The 22,497-nt window shown below is 40.4% G+C and overlaps 1 protein-coding gene across 13 annotated transcripts in view; it reads left to right on the forward strand.

Annotated features, from left to right (window-relative positions):
• The window catches only part of LOC309715572 (disks large homolog 2-like), a 173,592-nt gene that overhangs the window by 36,576 nt on the left and 114,519 nt on the right, over positions 1-22,497 (forward strand). For 6 of the 13 annotated variants that reach the window (XM_082548799.1, XM_082548806.1, XM_082548807.1 and 3 more), the window contains 2 exons: positions 3,001-3,137; positions 13,556-13,624. The exons of 1 other annotated variant lie outside the window; for it this stretch is intronic. In XM_082548799.1, the coding sequence (XP_082404925.1) occupies positions 3,001-3,137; positions 13,556-13,624 (206 nt within the window). Of the gene's footprint in view, positions 1-1,098; positions 1,144-3,000; positions 3,138-13,555; positions 13,625-14,648; positions 14,750-20,743; positions 21,031-22,497 lie in introns of those variants that run through there. 6 more of the 13 variants (XM_082548810.1, XM_082548805.1, XM_082548808.1 and 3 more) reach the window with 6 other exon arrangements.

Here is a 22,497-nt window from a genome sequence, read left to right on the forward strand (position 1 = left end):
TGAGTGAGTAACGTGACTGACACAGCTGGCTGCAGAGAGGCTCGGCTGAGCCAAAAAAGACTGAACTGCATCATTATTTTTGTTGAATAGATTTTTTTTGTACCTTAACTGGGTTCCGGAGGCAGTTTATAACTTTTGCGAAGATCGGGAGATTTTTCCATTACGCTGCGTTATTGACGTCTGCAGTCGGGTCTCTCATGTTCGCTCTGTTTACGGAGCTCTGTTAGCTTGGTCATTTAGACAATAGGCTGTTGACAGAGTAATGTTAACGCTCGGTTAAAAAGGTTAAAACAATGCTTGTGTAGTTGTGTCGAATTGTATGCACTTGTGTGAGTTATATGGTACGTTTAAGTTACTCTGTCTTTTGCAGACAGCAAGACGTAGGCCAGTTAACCTTAGCGTAGCTTCCCGTCACTCATTAACTTAGCTGAAACTCCCCACATGGATTTGGGCAACCAAATAGAAAAGAGTGTAGCTGCTGCTGAGCACCTCTTGGTCCTCCACCGGCCAAAAAACTCAAGTTCTGTGTGGAAGCATTTTACACTCAGTGCTGCAGACAAAACCAAAGTAATATGTAATGTTTGCAAAAAGTCAAATCAGCAGAGGCAGAGATATAAAACATCTGTCAACATCTGCTATGCATAATCACATGCACTTAAAGCATCTTCTTCTGGTACTGTCTGCCAACTCCCCCCACAAGAACCAATTCATCATCACAACCATATAGATCGTCTTGACAAAATGTAATGTTTCCATTTATCCCAAATCTCAACAAATTTGTTTGAAATCTGTTAGAGATGGTAATCTTTTCCATTTTAAATAACTCTTAGACAGTCTTGTGCCAGTCATTTAGTGATGCAATTTTTACACTTAGCCATTTGAAAAAATGTAGGTTTGAGCATTAACGGGAGAGTTGAAAAGAACTGCTAAATGCGTTATGAGCATTATTCAGATGAGAGCTGAATTAGAAATCAGCTATGTGGGGTGTAAGGTCATTGTATTGAAGAGAACAGGGAGCTTCTGTGTCTGAGGATTAGGCATGCTGTTAGCTTGGCATCTGGTCCTCTCGCAGCACAGCAACACTGTTTCATGAGACAGCAGTGCTGCAACATGAGGGGAGAACCGGGAGGTTTCACTGCATGTGTGAGTTATTTTTGCTACTTTTGGTAAAACTGAGGCTGTGGTTGCTTTTTTAACCTACTAGGACCTGGCGTCCACATATGGGGACATCACATTTTGGGTTATTTAGACCAAAATACTCAATGTTGCTCCACAAGGGTCTGATATCCACTTACGAGGACATTATACTGCTACTGTTCTATCAAAATTTTAAACGAATATCCTCAGATGTGGCTCTCATTTTTCTTAGAACAAAAATTAGGTAAAAAAAAAAAAAATCACGTAATTCTTTGTTTTTACATTTATCAGGTCCCAATCAGCCCAAAAGGAAATTAAAAATGCTGCCGTGGAAGAGTTCGGGTCTTAGGAGGTTAAATGAATAACATGTTACAATGTTCTGTTACCATGGTAACAGTGGATAGTTTTGAAATGCACTGGATTATATGAAGGAGAGCGTTTATCTCAGAACTTGTTGAATTAACATTGAGGTACACACAAAAAACACATTCTTTAAATGTCTGAAAACCCTAACAAACCCTAACACATGCATAGTTGACATACAGTATATTTCTGAATCTTGATTCTCTCAAAATAATTGAGTGACAAATAATAACTGGTTCATAGAGACTTACACATTTACTCACCACACTATTTCAAGAGCTTTGGGGGATTTGCATAAATTTCCCTGCATTCATCTGCTTCTGTAAAAGCCTGCTTTAATTTGAATGATAAAAAATTGAACTGTGACTGTTCTTAGTGTATTTCAAAATATACATCTAGAAAGTTTTTAGTCCATTAATTTCTTAATGGGCTAAAAAAGTTGATTTATTATTTCTAAATACAGAAATGCATGGAAACATTGTTACATGATTGGGGCAGAAACATTATTTAGTGTCTGGTTGTGAATACTAATGCATTCTTTTTATTAATATCCATTTAAATGTAAATGTAAAAGGCCATAGTGCCAGATCACTTGCCACGGCTTTGATTCTTTAGTAAAACATGGCTGGCCATTCAAAAAATGTTCCTGCACTTTGAAAATAAAAACACTCATCGGGATCGGGTTTTTCAGGCACCAAGGCTGTGGAACTCTCTTCCATTGTCTTTACGCTGTCTAGACTGACTCCTTTGAAAAGCAGCTGACATTTCTATACAAACAAGCTTTTCATTGTTTCATATTATTTTATTTATATTTCTGGTTTTATTGTTTTATTGTGAAGCACATTGTGATTTCTATCTGTGGAAAGTGCTATATAAATCAATTTTACTTACTTACACTTTAACCGAATATTAAAAAGTTCACTTGAGTCACAAAATGCAAATGCTTTATATTATATGTTGTAAAGACAACCTAACAGATGTTCAGTTCATAGCTACAGAATGCAGTGAAAGTATTGCAGTTACTCAAACTGACATTCATGCAAAATACCAGGATATATTTGCACAAGTGCAGCTACCTGCCCGGTCAGATAAGACCACATATTTTCTGTGGACATTTTCTTCCTGGGTTTTGCAGTTTTAAAGATAATTTTATTAACACTCAAACACTACCAAAAACAACCTTTAGTCTGCAGCTCTGACAGAAAGGTCCAAGCTGCGGACTAAAGGTTGTTTGTTGACCTCAACTTGCTCTCTGATGCATCCATCCACGTGGATCCATGTGTGTGAATGTCAGATAGAAAGCACTTAGAAAAAGAACTGTTTGTATTAATGGTGTGAATAATGGGTGAATGAGGCTGTGTAAAGATCTTTGAGTGCTCCGGGAGAGTAGAAAAGTGCTGTATAAGAATCAGCCCATTCACCATTTGACATATCTACCATCCACTTAAGCCAATCAACTGTCAACAGCCCCTACATCATTTAACATGTGTATGTTCACAGATATCCAGGGGTTCTATGAAGTGACTCTATTAAACACACAGAAAAGCTCCAAGCAAAAGCTAGAGGAACTCAACCACATGGCGGACAAGTGGGAGAAAAGTCTTTCTGTACCAAACTCTACCTGTCCAGTAGAGCAGGTGAGTGTCTGACACACTGTATCAGCCCTATAGATAGTGAATTACCTTTTTATGACAAGGGTGTCTGCCTGCTAAAGCCTTTTGGAAAGTAAAACAGACAAAGGCTGAGCGGTGAAGCATTAACAGCAATAGCATGCTGAGTGTGGGGATAAAAACCCTTTTAAGAGAGCCATGAGCAGGTGTAGGGAGATGTAGTTTCTGGTGATCAGTCATCTGAATCTGACTCTTGACAATCAGTGTGCTATTCAGCTGAATGTGATAATCTGAGCTGCTAATTCTATATTTGTTGTGCTTTACTGGAACTATACCTTAATTCAAGTACCCTGCAAAGTGTGAGCAAATGTGTTGAGGAGAACATGGGGTATTTTTTAGCACCTGCACCATTTGCACCATACTGTATGTAAGTAAAGGCATGACTACTCGGTGTAAAAAGTGTTGTTTAGCTTTCTAGATAAGTTACTTTGACCACTGAAAGTATCGAAAATGGATATAGCTACCTTGACATCCACTGGTTTGTGAAAACCCATTATGAAGCGTTTTTGCTGCAGGCATCTTGGTGTTTTGAAATTGGACGCGATGAGGGAGGGGTGCATCTGACTGAGAAACTGGACACACCCTGCACCCTCCTTTCTCACACACAAATGACCAAAATTTACACAGCGAACGTAATGTTGTATTTAGTATGACCTAAAATGAGAGACAGCCTGTAAACTCAGCTGGGAAGTGTTTACAGGTTCAGCACAGAGGCCTGTTTCCCATAGACTTCAATTAGCCCTTTTCCACTAGTACCTACTCAGCTCAACTCGACTACGTCATTTTCCATTACAATTCAATACCACCTAGTGTGCATTGGGTCATTATAACAAAATGGCCCAGAGTCTTTACATGTTATTGCGATGTAATTTATATGCAACACAACACTATAACAAAGGAGCACGTGAAGGCAATGGTCTGTGTACAGCTTTTTGTCAGACTCAGAGACCAGCGTATTGTTCTTTGTGTAGTTATTTCTCTCGTTGCAAAGTTTCAAAAATGGTGATTTTGATTTTCGTGAAGGAGAGGCTTTTATGACTCATTGAGTGACACCACTGATTGGCCAAACTGTGGAAGCTATGTCAATCTTTTATACTATGTCTGTGACAATCTGGTCTTTAAGTCTGACGACATTAGCCGTTTCCAGGTCCAAACTCCCCTTCAGGTCCCAAAGTCAAACGAACACTGTGGCATCACTGAGAGTTACAAACTGTCTAAATTCTTTCATCTGTAATAAAATCATCAGTGTTGCTGCTTTACCAGGTGTAACAATTAAGTTTAACATCCAGGTATCCATGAGAACAGGATTTATTAAATTTAACAAAGTTAGAAGTTAGCAGGAAGTTAGCTCGCTAGGGAGAACAGCAGGTATTGGAGAAGGGGGGATTTTATAGGCTGAAGCCGGAGGGGGCGTGAAGGAGGAGTGGTCCCGCTCCTGAAATTCAGATGATATCTCCACGAGCAGTTTGGACCTGGAAGCAGGATTCATATGCTCCTCCTTCAGTTGTTTGTGCATTTTATATAGCACCCTGTAATGTTAATTCAATTTGATTTTATTTATATAATGTTTTATATTGTAAGGTAGACCCTACAATAATACATACAGAGAAAAACCCAACAACCATATAGCCCCTTATGAGCAAGCACTTAGGCGATAATGGGAAGGAAAAACTCCCTTTTAACAGGAAGATGCCAGAACCAGGCTGTGTGAGGAACAGGATTTTGAATTCTGGATTTAACAGGAAGCCAATGAAGGGAAGCCAAAACAGGAGAAATCTACTCTCTCTTTCTAGTCCCTGTCAGTAGGGCTGGGCCACATTATACCGTTCACGGTAATACCGGTATAATGTTAGGCAACGATAGGAAAATGAAATATCGCGATAGAATGGGAGTAAAACGCGCATGCGCAGTGCCTTTGTTTTCATACGCACATGGCCGATTGTTGAGTGAAACAGATGAACCAGAATTGGTTTGTAAAAATGGTGCAACTTCCGTGATGTGGAACTGGTTTGGTGTTTGTCCGTCAGATACACAACAAAGCACATTTTTTTGCAGAACATGCAAGCGGCCGTTGTTATTGTCATATTTGTCGGACTAAGATGCTCTTAAATCTGGGAGTAATCTGGGTCCTAAACTCCGTATGCTTCAGGTCAAACAACACTGCAGCATCACTTAGAGTTAAAAACTGTCTAAATTCTTTCATCTTTAATAAAACGATCAGCATTGCTGCTTTACCAGGTGTAACTATAAAGTTTAACTTCCAGGCATCCATGGAAACAAAAGTTATTACATTTAACGGAGTTAGAAGTTAGCAGGAAGCTAGCGGAAGTTAGCTCGCTAGTTTCGCTAGTTACCTAAGCATGATATAGCATGTTCTGACTGAGAGATTTCTGAAAAAATTCAAACGTACAGCTCTGCTATCACTTCCAACATAAATGAAGACAGGAAACTAAACAACAGTGATGTTTGTAGGGTTACTGAAGTTGGGCTAGCTGGTATATAATGATGTGCTACGTGATCGCTAGTGACACAGCTATGTTAGCATAGCATAAACAGTGAAGCTGGAGGACGAACACTAACACTTTTCCACTTATAAAAGTTAACGTGAAGGTTCCTCATGGTTAGAGACAAATGCAATCGCATGGCAGGATGCTGTAAACGGACCAAACTTCAGTCAGGAGAACAACTGAGATAATCCATCCACAATACGAGGTTAGTCATTAATATACTGCAACAACATGGGAATAGAGCAGCTGCCAGAGAATTCAACATTAATGAATCAATGGTACAGAAGTGGAGGAAGCAAGAAGAATGAGTTTAATAAAGTTTGATTTATCTGACTGCTTTGTTTCGCTTAATGTGCCTTATAATCCCGTGCACCTTATGGTCCGAAAAATACGTACTGCACACTGCAGTTTAATGTTGCAAAGCACCTCTTTTTAACTTCAGTGGATATTATACATGGTTATGCTCAGGATATGTCAGCCCATTTCTGCTGGAAATGCCTTTTGGTTAAACTTTCAGCAAGGAATTTGCATTTGCACTGTTACATTTTTATAAAGCTTTAATGTACATAAAAACCAGCTTCTTGTTTAAGTAAAAATAAATGGAAGGTTGTCTTTTTGCACTAGTAATGTTGTGGAGTTGTATTTTGTCTCGCATCAATTATATCGTCGGTTATATCGTTATCGCAAATTTTCAAATATATATCGTGATAAATATTTTTGGCCATATCGCCCTGCTCTACCTGTCAGGACTCTTGCTGCAGCATTTTGGATCAGCTGAAGGCTTTTCAGGGAGTTTTTAGGACTTCCTGATAATAATGAATTACAGTCGTCCAGCCTGGAAGTAATAAATGCATGAACTAGTTTTTCAGCGTCACTCTGAGACAGGATATTTCTAACTTTAGAGATGTTGCACAAATGGAAGAAAGCAGTCTTACATATTTGTTTAATATGTGCGTTGAAGGACATGTCCTGGTCAAAAATGACTCCAAGGTTCCTCACAGCGTTACTGGAGGCCAAGGTAATGCCATCCAGAGTAAGAATCTGCTTAGATACCATATTTCTAGGCTTTTCAGCTGTTTCTGTGCTGTGCTGAGCTCTGAAACCTGACTGAAACTCTTCAAATAAACCATTCCTCTGCAGATGATCTGTTAGCTGTTTGACAACTACTCTTTCAAGGATGTTTGATATGAAAGGAAGGTTGGAGATTGGCCTATAATTAGCTAAGACTGCTGGGTCTAGAGATGGCTTTTTGAGTAAAGGTTTAACTACAGCCAGCTTGAAGGCCTGTGGTACATAGCCGATTATTAGAGATAGGTTGATCATATTTAAGATCGAAGCATTAATTAATGGCAGGACTTCTTTGAGCAGTTTTGTAGGAATGGGGTCTAAAAGACACGTTGATGGTTTGGAGGAAGTAATTATTGAAGTTAACTCAGAAAGATCAATTGCAGAAAAAGAGTGTTGTGGAAGTTTTCCATTAAATAAAGCCTGCAGACGAGCGGTGAGCGGTAGCTAACATTCTTTAAACAAAAAACACAAAGCACAGACAACCCAGCTTGTGGAGAGCCTACATGACCGCGGGGCAGATGGTCAGCAGAGTCTGAGCCTAGCATGGCTCTCAGTTAAATACCTTCTCCAGGAACAAAAGGCAGTACACAGCTGTTTCACACCTTAAGGTTCACACTCCCTTGCTACCTCGCAGAGTCCTCAAAGAGACAAAAGAGTCTTCCTGTGGAGTCGTCTGCTTCCCCCAACTTCCTTGCTACACCCCCACCATTTGTCTTACTGTATGAGTGTGAGACTTGTTAAAATCCAGTGGCACCAAGGCATTATACAACAAAATAATGTGATTAATACATAAGTAAAGGAAATTCCTATGCAAGAGTCTAACTTAACATCAATGGTACTAAGAGTAACTGTAGATAATATTACATCTGTCGGATGATTACTGGTAATTTTTCCTCTAATGATAAAAATGTTATTTGTGAAGAAGTTCATGAAGTCATTACTAGTTAACGTTAAAGGGATGGTTGGCTCAACAGAGCTCTGACTGTTTGTCAGCCTGGCTACAGAGCTGAAGAGAAACCTGGGGTTGTTCTTATTTTCTTCAATCAGTGATGAAGAGTAAGATGTTCTGGCTTTGCGGAGGGCTTTCTTATAAAGCAGCAAACTATTTCTCCAGGCTAAATGATGATCCTCTAAATTTGTGACACGCCAGTTCCTCTCCAGCTTACGAGTCATCTGCTTTAGGCTACGTGTTTGAGAATTATACCACAGAGTCAGGTACTTCTGATTAGAGACCTTAGTTTTCACCGGAGCTACAGTATCCAGAGTCGTACGTAGTGAGGAGGTGAAATTATTAACAAGATAATCGACCTCTGTTGGAGTAGCGTTCAGATAGCTGCTCTGCGTTGGTACAGGGCTATATATAATTCCCTTCTCGCCCCTCTCGAAGGCTCTTTCAGGTGTGGGACTTTGAGTCATAGGCCTTCTTGTAATCAATCCATGCAGTGTACAGGTTGGTCAGCCTAGTCTTGCAGTCTCGGCTGGCTGCTCGGTCTACCAGTAGCTGGTGTTTTGCGCCTCTTGTATTTTTGCTAATCCCTTTGTGTGCCCCGCTCATGTGCCTGTTCATGTCAGCCGCTATGATGCCTGACAGGAGCATCCATGCGGTACTGAGGCAGGTTATTGGTCGGTTGTTGGACGGGACCGGTCCCTTCTGGCTATCCTTGAGGATCAGGACTGTCCGGGCTTTGGTTTGCGTGGGGAGAGGTGGGTATTCCTCCTCAGAAGAGCATCGGCCATGTTTACCATAATTCCCATGGTCCTCACATTGGGAGCCTTGAGCGCGTGGCTGAAGATCTCGGAGATCAAAATCCTTTCTTTGTAGCACTCAAGCAAGGCTTAGTCCGCTGGGTCCATAGCGAGGTCGTGTTCTTCTGTCACGGTGAGCTGTGTGGCAGGAAGAGGTTGGACCCAAAAGCAGGACTCTGAGACAAAAACTTAGAGCAGCAGCTTCAATACCTGACAAAACAAATTACAAACAAAGTACATGAACACTAAGGAAACAAACGAAGATAAATTAGAACTAAGGATCTCCCAACTTGGCAACTTATGACCTGACGAGACTTGACATGACTGGAGAACATTGAACTAACAGAAAAACGCACAGCTCACGTGGGAATGTACAACAGGAGGGAATACCGCTGGACCTAATCTGATATAATAAGACAGGAAGGAAGCAAAATTGAATACACTAACACAGGACACGGGACTATCAAAATTTAAAAAAAGCAAGTCAAGTACGGAGACGAGGACGAAGCCACTCGAGCTTAACACTGAGACTGAGGAAGAAACAATATTAGTCTCCCATAAGTGCAATATTATTAAGTGCAATTTTTCTGATCCAACATAGTATTTTATTCTATTTTTTTCTAGTGATGTCTTCTTTTTGTTTATAGTATGTTATTCTATTTTATCTTTTTCTATTCTTTTGTTTTTCTTAATTTTTGCTGCTCTTAACTTCGTACTGTCCACTTTCTGCCATGACCAAACAAATTTCCTACGAGTGGGACTATTAAAGGTTTATCTTATTTTATTATAGAAACTATAAATATTGCATGAGCCCACACAATTCAAGAACCAAAACCACAAATGATACAAAATCAAAGAATATAAGAAAAAACCCAAAAACACATCAACACTGGGTCACAGATCCAGTGCCATGACACTGCCAGTTTTAGAGAACAATAAAATGCTGTTTCTGTGAATATCAAAATTTTATCTTGTCCATTCATGATCCACGAGTAACAAGTATGCTTACCTATACAAATGAGGTGTCATTGTTGGTCCCTTATAAAAAAAGAGTATATGTGGTTGATTGATTGTTGTCAGAACTATATTATATTATTCTTGTATTATTTAGAAAAAGTGTAGAACTGGTCTGTGGGCATCAAGGCTTTATGTTTCTGTGCTCATTGCATGTTTAAATTAAAAGGGGACTAACCAGTTTGATATTCGACTCATAATATTAATAACAATAAAACTACTACTACTACTAATAGATGTAGTTAAACTTGTAGAGGTAGTCATAGCCTGTTCTTTGTAGTAACAACTCAACCTACAGCGTCATGTGCGTGCGTTATCGTTTATATAGTTCCAAAGAGACTGAAAATAATCTCTCTGTAACAGCACGATCTGCTGAACCACTTTACTAACGTCATCTAGTACTGTCATGATAGAGATAACTAAAGAGGATTAGTCCTCATAGACTGATGATCCCTCCATGAGGCTGTCAGTACACTGTTATATATCCTGTTTTGCTGCCACTGTCAGGGCTCTGTGTGCGGGGAGGTGGAGATGTGGATCCAAGTGCAGGACTCTGAGACGGAAATATAACTGAAAACCTCAGCTTTATTGCTGGCACCAACAAAACAGAAACCAAACATGAAAACACTAACTGGAACACACAGGCAGGATCTGAGGGTACGACGCGACACCGAGCATGGAAAACACAGGGCTTAAATACACAGGGTAGTAATGAGGGAATGGGCAACAGAAGGGAGTCACAGCTGGGGGAGATCAGGGCTAACGAGACGGGGGAGCTAAGCTGCACACACTAACATAAGACAAAGACTTTCACAATAAGACAGGAAACAAGAATTACTAAACCAGATGCAGACATGACACTGAGAGACAGACTAGACACTGAACAGAAACTGCAATGAGAACCCAAAACCTAAGAACTGATCCCTCACCAAGAATAACAGAAACAGATCTATAATGATAATAATAAACAAAGCACCAGAACATCAGAAAACAATCCATAATGCAAAAATACACCAAAACATAATAAACTCAAAATACTGGGTCCAATGGACCCAGAACCGTGACAGCCACAATCAGATGGATTAGGCAAATGTACTAAGAACTAACGAGATGCCAGATGGCTTTATCCAATTAAATTATGGGGTCCAAAGATGTTCATCTATCTCATATATATAGCACCGAGTGCTCCGATTACCACGGGGACCACTGTTACCTTCACCCTCCACATCTGCTCCAGCTGTTCTCTGAGCCCTTGGTACTTCTCAAGGTTCTCGTGTTCCTTCTTCCTGATGTTGCTGTCATTCACTACATCGATCACTACGGCCGTCTTCTTCTGTTTGTCTACCACCACTATGTCCGGTTGGTTAGCCACCACCATTTTGTCCGTCTGTATCTGGAAGTCCCACAGGATCTTAGCTCGGTCATTCTCCACCACCCTTGGGGGCATCTCCCATTTTGACCTCGGGACTTCCAGGTTATACTCGGCACAGATGTTCCTGTACACTATGCCAGCCACTTGGTTATGGCGTTCCATGTATTCCCTGCCTGCTAGCATCTTGCACCCTGCTGTTATGTGCTGGATTGTCTCTGGGGCATCTTTACACAGCCTGCACCTGGGGTCTTGCCTGGTGTGATAGACCCCAGCCTCTATGGATCTTGTGCTCAGAGCTTGTTCCTGTGCTGCCATGATTAGTGCCTCTGTGCTGTCTTTCAGTCCAGCTTTGTCCAGCCACTGGTAGGACTTCTGGATATCAGCCACCTCCTCTATCTGCCGGTGGTACATACCGTGCAGGGGCCTGTCCTGCCATGATGGTTCCTTCTCTTCCTCTTCTTTGTTGGGTTTCTGCTGGCCGAGGTATTCACTGAGCATGTGGTCAGTTGGGGCCACCGTTCTGATGTAACTGTGGATGTTCGTTGTCTCATCCTGGACTGTGGTGCTGACACTCACCAGTCCACGGCCCCCTTCCTTCCGCTTAGCGTACAGCCTCAGGGTGCTGGACTTGGGGTGAAACCCTCCATGCATGGTCAGGAGCTTCCTTATCTTTATGTCAGTGGCTTCTATCTCCTCCTTTGGCCAGCTGAGTATCCCAGCAGGGTACCTGATCACAGGCAGGGCGTAGGTGTTGATAGCCCGGATCTTATTCTTACCGTTCAGCTGACTCCTCAGGACTTGCCTGACCCTCTGCAGGTACTTGGTGGTTGCAGCTTTCCTAGCGGCCTCTTCATGGTTCCCATTTGCCCGTGGGATCCCCAGGTACTTGAAGCTAACCTCTATGTCTGCAATGCTGCCTTCTGGTAGTTCGATCCCTTCAGTTCTGACTACCTTCCCTCTCTTCGTTACCATCCGACTACACTTCTCCAGTCCGAACATTATTCCGATGTCATTGCTGTATATCCTGGTGGTGTGGATCAGTGAATCGATGTCTCGTTCACTCTTGGCTTGTCGTCATCCACGTAGAGGAGGTGGCTTCCAGTTGCTCCATTTCGTAGCCAGTCTTATGAGGGGGAAACCAAATAACAGAACCTGAAAACAAGAACTCAGGAAGTACTGGCAAACTAGGAAGCTAGAAATACTAGGACAGAAACCAAAACAAACAGTCATACTCATAATAACATCAAAAGTAAAAGTACAGAAACCAAAAACACTGGGTCACCAACCCAGGACTGTGACAAATATATTCCCACAGAAAACTGCTGCTCTAAGCCTAATTTTAAGTAGAAGCAAGAGTTAAATCACCTGCTGAGTTAATCTTATCTGCCTATCTGGCTCTTTCAACACAAAGGCAAAGGAACATGTGAGAAAGAAGCAAAATGTAAATACAAGAAAGAATCTTATTTAAATCAAATCAGGGAACAAAACTGAAATACTTCACAGAAAACCAAGACCATAACTCATGGGATCATGTGTGCAGTCCTGATGCAAAGCATTGCACATTCCTCTTAGGACATTTTAGGAATGAGAAATGATTTATTTATTCCATATTAGACAAATTCTTTTGCTGAAGTAGGTGAAACAATGACGAAATAGTAATATATATACATATATGCAAATATTCTGGCTGTTCCCTTATGCATAAGAGTCCACCACAGCATGCAGCTCTGCATGTTTGATATGTGCTGAATCATGAACAATAATAATAATAATGTTTTTTTTTCATGTTAATGGAAGAATTATGTGAATTATGTTTTTTCACTTCCTGAACTTTCTACATATATTCTACATTACAGTGATGTGTTTGATTTTATTTCTCAGCTGCATGTTCATTTGGTAACATTTGTATACAAAAAAGCAGGTAATATATCATCTAACAACTTTATGTTAAAAATGTCACTCACTGTAATCATAGTTGAATCAGCTCTGTTCGTAGCAGCATTTTGTTTTTCCTACTTTTGTTTTGGCAGATTTGTTGGTAGTTATTATGTCCAGTAATAACCACAGAGGGCGGCCACATTAGCTAAAATAATAGCTGAATGAGTATAGTATAGATTGACTCAGTTAATTGGTTTGAATTCTGATGGTGTCCTAATCCTCCTCTAGTTTATGCAGTGTTCTTTCAAATTAGTATCTTGTGAGCGAGATCCATCATCTGTTTTTGTCTTAATATTACATAAATAATACTACATAATAACAATTCATAGCTAAATAATACTTAACTTAATGAATAAACATAAATTATGTAATAAAAAATAACTAAATGATTCTACATGAAAAGTCAAAGGTATTGCTGTTAGAAGCAGGATGGTATAAAGAGGTTTTATTTTTAGGCTTAGACTATTTGAGCTTCTAATTGGAGACAGTCTGACCAGCGTATGATCACTTCATCTACTTATCGTTGCCAGATCTTGCATAACTCTTACAACTGCATCCTGTTACTGTTGTGCAGTTACCAGCTAGTCAACACTTCAAAAACCTCCATATTATATTATTATTTCACAATATACATACACAGTGTTCTTTGTTGCATGTGTATACTTCAGCTAGGCATTTCTAAGAACAACACCAGTCATTATCAGAGCTGAGTGGCTTATGCACCTGTTTGTTGTTCCCAGCAGAGGGAGCACAGCAGCTCAGAGCCCAGTGGGAGAGCGCAAGCAGAGTGCAGTGCAAACACCCCTGAGGTGAGTTTCTGTATGTTTGCAGTGTAGCAGTAGTGTATGGCTTGCAGTAGATTAGTGGGATCTTGTGTACATCACAACAAGTGCCTTGTGCCTCTGCTAGCAGCATCCATTTTAGTTGATTTAGTTCTGCGTTCAAACTTGTACACTCATCAACAGTCATAGCATGGCAGAACACTGCAGCCCAGCACAGCACTTGGTTCCTTAAGAAGCAGCTGGAGGAATCTGGTGCTGCATAATCCCAGTAACAGTAAGCTCGAAATGTAAACAAGATTAGTGCTTGGCACCAGAATAACAACTGCTGTGGTAATAATATGTTAGTGGTACAAACTGGGCTGGAACGACGTTAGCCAAGCTTTTTGTTAGGGTCTCAGAGCAGGGACTGGCCTGTCTGAAGATGACAGTGTTAGTTTGCTAAGCAGTACTAACTGAACATGATTAAGAACCTGAGAGTTCTTTATTTGTTTGAATGGAAATTAAATCTTTCCTGTGCAAATTAGGCTCTCTGACATGATCATAGTATGACAGAGTATGATCAGAGAGTCTGATTTAAGAAACTAAATGTCTGTAAAACGTCCAGTTTTAAATCAATGGGACAGCAATACTGTTCACTCCGTGTTTGTCTGTATCGATCCGTAGTTTTGAACTCATAACATAAATCTTAGTGAATTTCATTCTCCTTTATTCATTGTAAATTAAAATGGAGCCAAGTAGAAGTTGTCTATAGCCATCGAGACTACAGTCATGAAACCCATTATTGCATTTCAGAAGAAAATGTTTTGTGTTCATTTGTATAGGACATGCAAAGTGTACAGTGGATTCTTCAGTAAATCCGTCATGCAAATAGCTTGCACTGTCAGTGTTGTTGCATACAACAAGTGGCAGCTCTAACAAAGGAGGTTAAAGCAGTCCTGCTCTGTAATGCAATAAGTCAAAGCTACCTGAGCCACATCGCCTGAAAAGATTAGCTCTGTCATTCTGGCAAAGACAGTTTGTGCTTGCAAATGTCTTCAGTAAGAGCAAGAAGCAACTGGGACTGGAGGGGTGCTGCTTCAAACACTAATGAAGGCAGTAATCAAGGTCAAAATCTGCAACACGCCTCTTCTGCAGCATGACTCCAGCAAACAGGTACCGTGACAGCTGATGTGGAGGAAATGAGCAGTTCAGGTTCTCATAAGTGGGAGATGGATCACATGGGAAGGGTTAAAGGTCTGTGTTATAGTGCTAGACTGACTAGAACAGACTAGAACTACACTTTCTTCCGCACAGTTATATAGTACGATAGATGCTGAGTTAGTAATGATGTACGTGTAACCATGGGAGCTTACCACCATCGTAACCAGCACAAAAGATTCGAATACAAACAACAAAAGAAAATATACAGAAATTTGGAGTTTATGACAAAGAAAAATTAACTGATGAAAATAACTTTGATGTGTGAGTTTGTCTGTGTTTTTTCAGCAGTGTGAGCATGTCTTATTGTGCTCTAATTGTTGCCTAGACTGAACACTTGCATGCTCCAACACAGCATGCTGCTTCTTTGGATTATAGCTTAATGCCGTTGCTGCTGCCTGTTGGAGGATACTGATCTGATAACAACACATCCTTTAAGTCCTGAAGGTTGTGAGGTGGGACCTCCATGAATCGAATTTATTTGTGCAGCAAATACAACAGATGTTTGATTAGACTGTTTTATATAACCAGTTATGGTCCTCAAACCATTCCTGACCCTTTTTAGCAGTTTGAGCTACAGTAGCTTGTCTGTTGGATCAGGTCAGATGGACCAGCCTTCGGTCACCACGTGAATCAGTGAGACTTGGCCTCTCATGACCCTGTCACTAATTCCTCACTGTTCCTTCCTTAGAACACTAAATAGATGCATCCATCAATATGAATGTGTGTGAATGGTAGTTAGGAATTATTTAAAAGCGTACAAAAAAGTGCTTGTGTGACTGACTGTGAATGGGTGAATGTGGCATGTTGTATAAAGCACTGAGTGCTCCAGAATTGTAGAAAAGTGCTATATATAAGATAATATATAATATATAAGCAGAGGCGTCACACAATACACAGAATGTGAACCTGACAGCGGACTACAGCAACCTCCTAAAGGAAGAGCCATGACGTGATCCTCGCCTAGTGGCTGAAGAACCTCGTGGCACTCTATGATCACCTGGCAGCACAAATAAATTGCTAAGAAAAGGCAGATTAATCAAGATCATGAAGGATCCCCACAACAGTACAGTGAATGAGCACAACAGCGATCAGGGAGTTCTAGTTTCAGAGAGATGAGCAGCTGCTGGCTAACAATCCAGACACAGTGGTGGTTGCAAGGATCTGAAGACCGCCGTCGTGATAATGTGGCAATCCCAGCAGTCAGGATGTTACAACCTGCCTCAAAAGCCACAACATAAAAGTGGAGACTGACACAAGAGTTATAAGAAGCATAGGTTATATTTTTAATTACAGCAAAACTAAATGCTCTTAAATGACATGTTAAAGCAAACATGGATGCCCCTACATGAGGATCACAAGTTGCTGCACTGAACACAGAAAAGTAATATGTGACCAACAAAAAGAGGATACAGCAGCCACAAACCAAAAGAAATACCACAACGCAAACCACAAGTAGCAACCAATATTTCCAACTAAGTGATCTGTTTGTGTAGTCACAAAGTGAATTATCAAGTAGTCCTAGATGTTGTGGACTATGTAGCTAGCTGCTGGAACGTAATATTTTCACAAGATAACATGAGATTAAAAGAGCGGGTCTACATGCAATGACGCTAGCGCTAGCCATGCTAGCATGCTACCTCCAACAGATAGTCAGACTGAGTCCACAGGTGATGACTCAGAGTCAGTTTTTTACATATCCATGTTAGAAAAAGCGGGAATAGCAAGGCTAAATGCCTTTTTAGAGTGTGTGCTTGTACAAAGGGCAGTGCAAAGTTTTCAGCGTAAACAGCAGTGTTGTTCAATTCAAACAGTTAGCTACGTCTTCCCCTCCGTGAATCGCTAACCAATCAGTGAGCTCCTTATATTGCAGCAGACTGCATTACTTTTTCTCCAAGGACCCAAAAACAAAGCAAAACAAAACACGGAAATGGTAATGGGCATAGGTAATCTGATAGTTTACAGCTAATTCTGTAGCTAATCCCAAAGATAATGCATTTGCTAATATGATCGCTATGAACTGACAGGAAAGGTAAATGCAGTGAGTAAATGGTTTTGAAAATGAGGAGTGGAATCAATTTTAAATGTCAGAAATAAATCTTGATTTTTGAATCTTTTTATTTCTCTTTTTAAAATTGCATTTTAAAAAAGATTGATTGAATGATTTCAAAATGTATTTTGGTTTTTATAAAGAGTTAAATTTTTTGTGAAAATATAAGCTTCTTTAGTTAATGTTTTTATTCATTTATTTTATTATTCATATTATTGTCTGTGTAGATACTGTGCTGGAGTGGACAGGGGGTGAAGGGTAGATTGGGAGAAAAAAAGTGGAGGAATAGAAGAAGAAAAAGGACAGAAAAAAGAGAGAAAAGAATGGGCGTTTGGGGAATAACAAGAGGAGAGGCGTGTAAGATTGTACCTATGCTTGCTGGTCCCAACCCTCGATAGTCACGTTTTGGGGGGTTTAGCAATCTTGGGGGGTTTACGAAGGATAATCTTTACGTTTATCCTTCGTACTCTATATTCCAATGATTGTTTTACTCTGTGTTGTTGTTGCTGTTGTCCTTGTCCTGGATATGTCTTCCATAGTTGCTATTTTGTTTTCTCAATAATAAAAAACAAACAAACAAACAAACAAACAAACAAAAAAGAAAGGAGAAAAAAGCTAATTATTCACTGGTTGTTTAAGAAAAAGGCATTGTTGCTTTCTCCTTAAACATTTCTCTCTGGGACTTTTCCCACTGACTATATTTTTAGAGATTTTTGGGAGGGGGGTTTAGAAAGACTCACCACACACCCAATGCTGCATTAGAGTCGCATTAGAATTTCTTGACATTCTGACTGAAAGAGTAATAAAAATTCTATCATCTCGTTTCACAAGCAACTCCCTAACGTTATCTAATACGAGTTTGTATGAATATATGAGGACATAGAGAGAAAAGATGAAAACCAACTGTGCAAATCAAAAACACGCCAACAGCATTGTTGTCATGTTTGACTTTTGGCCACAGAAAAAGAAGGCTGCAAAGCTTAGATGCATGAAAAAGAAACACAAATTTCTTTTTCATGCATTTATAGAATCTTAGGCAAGACTGAACTGCACTGCAAGTTCTGTACCGAGTTCTTCTTCATATAACTGGATGTTTCATTAAGTAATTTCAGTTGAAAATTGTCAGAGGTTAGTTCCCAGACCTCATCCACCTGGGAGTGTTTAAATAAAGGACTTAATACATAGCTCAACAATAGTTGATAAAGTATCGCATAAAGTATGTTCCAGTCACTTTGTAATTGAGAATAAGAGTGCACATCTGCAGACAAATAGTTAAATCTGTGATTCTGGATTGCATTAAAATGTGCCACTGACAATGCTTGGTGCCTGCATCCACTGCAGTATTGCACTGAGCACATATTTGGATCAGTTTTCAAACTCTATCAAAGATGAAAAGTCAAAAGTTGATTTTTTTTAAAAAATTTGCTATGTTTTGATTAGTGGTGGCGGATGTGTTTAGTGGTGGTGCTTGTCACTACCCGATCCATACCGGAAACCCGATCGGTACCCCGCATGCGCAAATCTTACGTCACTTCCTCTCTTTGCCAACATTGCGACATTCAATATATTTGAATGATACGGTTAGCGCCCAGGTTGCTCCTAGCATTTCTCAGCAGCTCTGCCTCCTTTTCGACTACCGGGACATTTAAACAATGGATAATCCATATCCGCAAAAAATTTTGCTGTTCTCCTCAACAGAGAGCGTTCCCCGATTGAACAACAGTGCCGTAAAATAAGAAGAATGGTGCCTAATGACAGAGTTAATAATACAGACATTATAATATGTCACGCGAAGATTCAGCAGCCAGATGAAGTGTTTACTGGCAACTGACAGTGATAGCGGACATTATCATCACTTTTCCAACAATCCTCTCCACACAGACGAGCATAAACACACTCGACTATCACTAAATCAAATTTAGCACACGTTTGTAATGACGCTAATTCAGTTTATAATAGGGTTTATTCGCTCAGTCAGCAGGTGGCGGTATCCTCGTACACTGGGGGGTACACTGCCATTAAACGAACAGAAGAAGAAGAAAACCCCTGCACATGCGCGGTACGGATCGGGTAGACCCGATTTGTACGGTCCGTCTTTGCACATGCGCAGTAAGGATCGGGAGTCCCGATCTGTCACTATCTTTTTACTTTTTTGTTTTTGTCTACATTCTATTAAATGTTTCATTATCGGAAACATTTTAAGAGATACTTGTTATTCTTAACATCTTAACAGATACTCTGACCTGTAACTATCGTAAAATGCTTCGACCGGAAGTAGACACCTTTCGCGCATGCGGGGTACCGATCGGGTTTCCGGTACGGATCGGGTAGTGACACTTGGTGTTCACTCTCTCCGAGTATCACTTCCTGTTCCTGTTCTAACACAGTGGTGCCTTTGTGTCACTTTTCTGCGTAGCAGTTTAATTAAAAACTTATAGATAACTTCTTATTTCATAGTGTAATCTTCACATGCTTCATCTAAAGCACACTCGCTAATTTATTGTTACAGTATTCACTCACTGTGTCTTTAGGGTTTCACTAGCTTAGCTTAGCTCATAGCTGACTCGCTAGCAGCATTGCCTCTTCATCTGTCCCTCCTGCACTTTCCTGCTCATTGTGTCAGATTTTCAGTTACTCCTCGGCCTCTTTTAGCAGTAATGATACTTGTAAAAGATGCAGCCTATTTTCAGGTCTGGAGGCCAGGATCACTGAATTGGAGACTCGACTTCACACCCTTGCAATAACCCATAGCTAACCAGGCCCCTGTAGCCGGTGTAGCCAAAGATAGCATAGGCCCTGCTAACAGGATGGCTGACAGTGAGGTGGAAGCATAGTCAAAAGTTACAGTAATTTTAAAAAATGTCGGAAAACCCTGTCAGTGACGAGTTAGGGTTTAAAGGGCCTTGGTACACCACCAACCTTTTTATGTATCTGAGACATGTGAAGCTGAAAACCTCAGCAACCAAAGTCAGTTGTCTTCCCGTGTCCTTCAACGCACATATTAAACAAATATGTAAGACTGCTTTCTTCCATTTGTGCAACATCTCTAAAGTTAGAAATATCCTGTCTCAGAGTGACGCTGAAAAACTAGTTCATGCATTTATTACTTCCAGGCTGGACGACTGTAATTCATTATTATCAGGAAGTCCTAAAAACTCCCTGAAAAGCCTTCAGCTGATCCAAAATGCTGCCGCAAGAGTCCTGACAGGGACTAGAAAGAGAGAGCAGATTTCTCCTGTATTGGCTTCCTGTTAAATCCAGAATTCAAAATCCTGCTCCTCACATACAAGGTCTTAAATAATCAGGCCCCATCTTATCTTAATGACCTTGTAGTACCATATCACCCTATTAGAGCACTTCACTCTCCGCCTTGAGGCGACTGATGCTGATGTTGAATTGAATTGATTATAGCGGAGATGCTGACAGATTTTTCATTTGTTTTACCTAAAGCCAAGTGGGAAACATTTTAAACATGTAATTCCTAACATTAAAGATCCATAAAGTTCTTTTGCTTAGAAACTAGTGAGTGGAAGGGTGAGTGCTGTGCTGCCACTGGATGCAGATTAAATTGAAGCCAGTGTGTTACTGAGTTCCAGCAGTCTGCCTCAGCAGACAGCCAATGAAAAAGAGAGCAAGGGGAACCTTTACCATTACCAGAGCTGACGCTCCTGTCCTTCCTGCCCTTGCTTTCTCTCACCGTATAGCACTGTTCTGTTGTGCAGCCTAGAGACGAGCAGAGAATGGACTCAAACGAGGAGGCAGAGGGTGAATGAGAGGGAGAGAATCTGAGGAAGAATTTGGGGTTGGTGTGTGGAGCTACTGTTTTGTGTGCGTGTTAGACGATGACGTGCGCTGTGCTCTGAGATGGCTGGTCAAAGAATTCTGATTGCCTTCAGCGGTGTGGAGGAGGCATCTCAATCCTTGAGAGGGGCCCACATGCAGTAATGTCTGTCCGCTGTGGTTTCTCTCCTTTGCAAAGGAGAGCGTGTGCATGTTTTCTTCCTCTTTCCTCCCCTTCTCGTTCTCTGGTAATCCTTACCTCCTCGGTTCTTCATACTGGCATCTTTTTCCGTCTTCCCACATTTTTCCTTCAGGGATGAGATAAGTGGTGATGAATCTGACAATATATTGAGAGCTCCTTTTTTGTCTGATGAACATGGATTGTCTTTGCATTGTCACAACCAAGGTAAGAGACATGATTCACTGGACTTGAGAATAGTCACTGTACGGGAATGAGGGATGAGGTAAAGCAGGGGAAAACGCTGTTTGTGTGTTGGTTGTTTCTGGATGAATATAGATGTTTGCTATCCCTCCCTCCTGGTTGTCTTCATTCCCATGTCACTCTAAAGTAAAAAGTTGTATAAATTCATTTTCATTGCTGCTGCTGGACATTTCTGTTTACCTGTTCTGGTTCACGTCTTTCAGTCAGCAACACTATAAAAAGCTCAGATATGGCAACAGAAGCTGTTTTGAACTTGTGGCTCTGCTGCAGCCCAGTGCTCACACAACGTGAGTAATGCCAACACTGCAAGAAAAAGGTTGTTTCACTGTAACGCAGAAGTCTTTGTGCACACCTGGAACATTTTATTTTAGAAAATGTTTAAGTTACTGTGCAAACGATCATTGCATCACTCAAAAGAGCAGTTCTTCAGTCCCTGTGACCACCATACTGTCATCATGTTTATTAGATTTCCTTTCTAAGTTATTGTTTCCTTGGTATACATAATCCTTACCTCTTTCCTGTTTATGATTCAAAATTAATTCAAAGTATCTCATCATGACACTTGTAACATCACAAAGCACCGTGAATGAAGAACATCAGACAGGGATCATCGGTGGTTGAGGATAGGACCACAATGGATAACTTCAGATGCTGCAGTGACTCTACGCGGCTCATAGCGTTAAAAACATTTTAATAAATGGTCTGCCATCACTATGTCAGAAGTTAAATTTTTGTTCATGTTGGATAATCTTTCTTTACATTTGGGTATTAAGAATATATTTAATTACCAGAAAAAGTATTTCTACTGGCATTAGTTCCAAGTTTGTAACATCTGGTATTGTGGCGTCCCTGGTTGCAGCCATTGGCCCCTGTTTTAATAGTCACGAGTCAAAGTGAAACTCTCTTTGAATATCACCTTTATTTTCATCTAATCTAAAACTGTATGATCTTTACGGACATAGGACAGTGCAGAGAAGACAGAAGCTGGGAGAGGGTGCACAGTAAATGGCCGGTGGGTTTGAACCCAGGTCTCTGCCCTATCACATCTGTATTTATAACCTAACTATGTGGGACAATATTACAATGTTAACCACCTTGAGGCGACTATTGTTGTGATCTCATCCTGCATAAATAAAAATTGAATTTAATGAAGTTGACATTTGTTTCTCTTTTGTGTATTAAAATTACAGCAAAAATCATTTCTAAACCTTTTTTTTAGGAAATATCACCAAACTTTTGAAGTTTCATAAACTGATGACCACAGAATCACATTTGTAGCTCTTCTCAAATGAATTAAACTACATTTCTCTGGAATCACCTGCAGGTTATATTCAAAGTATGTAAGTATGACCTATGGTTAACCAGCTCTCTGGTCGGTGTGTTAGCTGTTGAAGCTATTTTAGCACTAATGGTACTCACTGCAAATGCAGC

Source organism: Aulonocara stuartgranti (assembly GCF_965226115.1).
Source record: "Aulonocara stuartgranti genome assembly, chromosome: 10".
Taxonomy (NCBI): Eukaryota; Metazoa; Chordata; class Actinopteri; order Cichliformes; family Cichlidae; genus Aulonocara; species Aulonocara stuartgranti.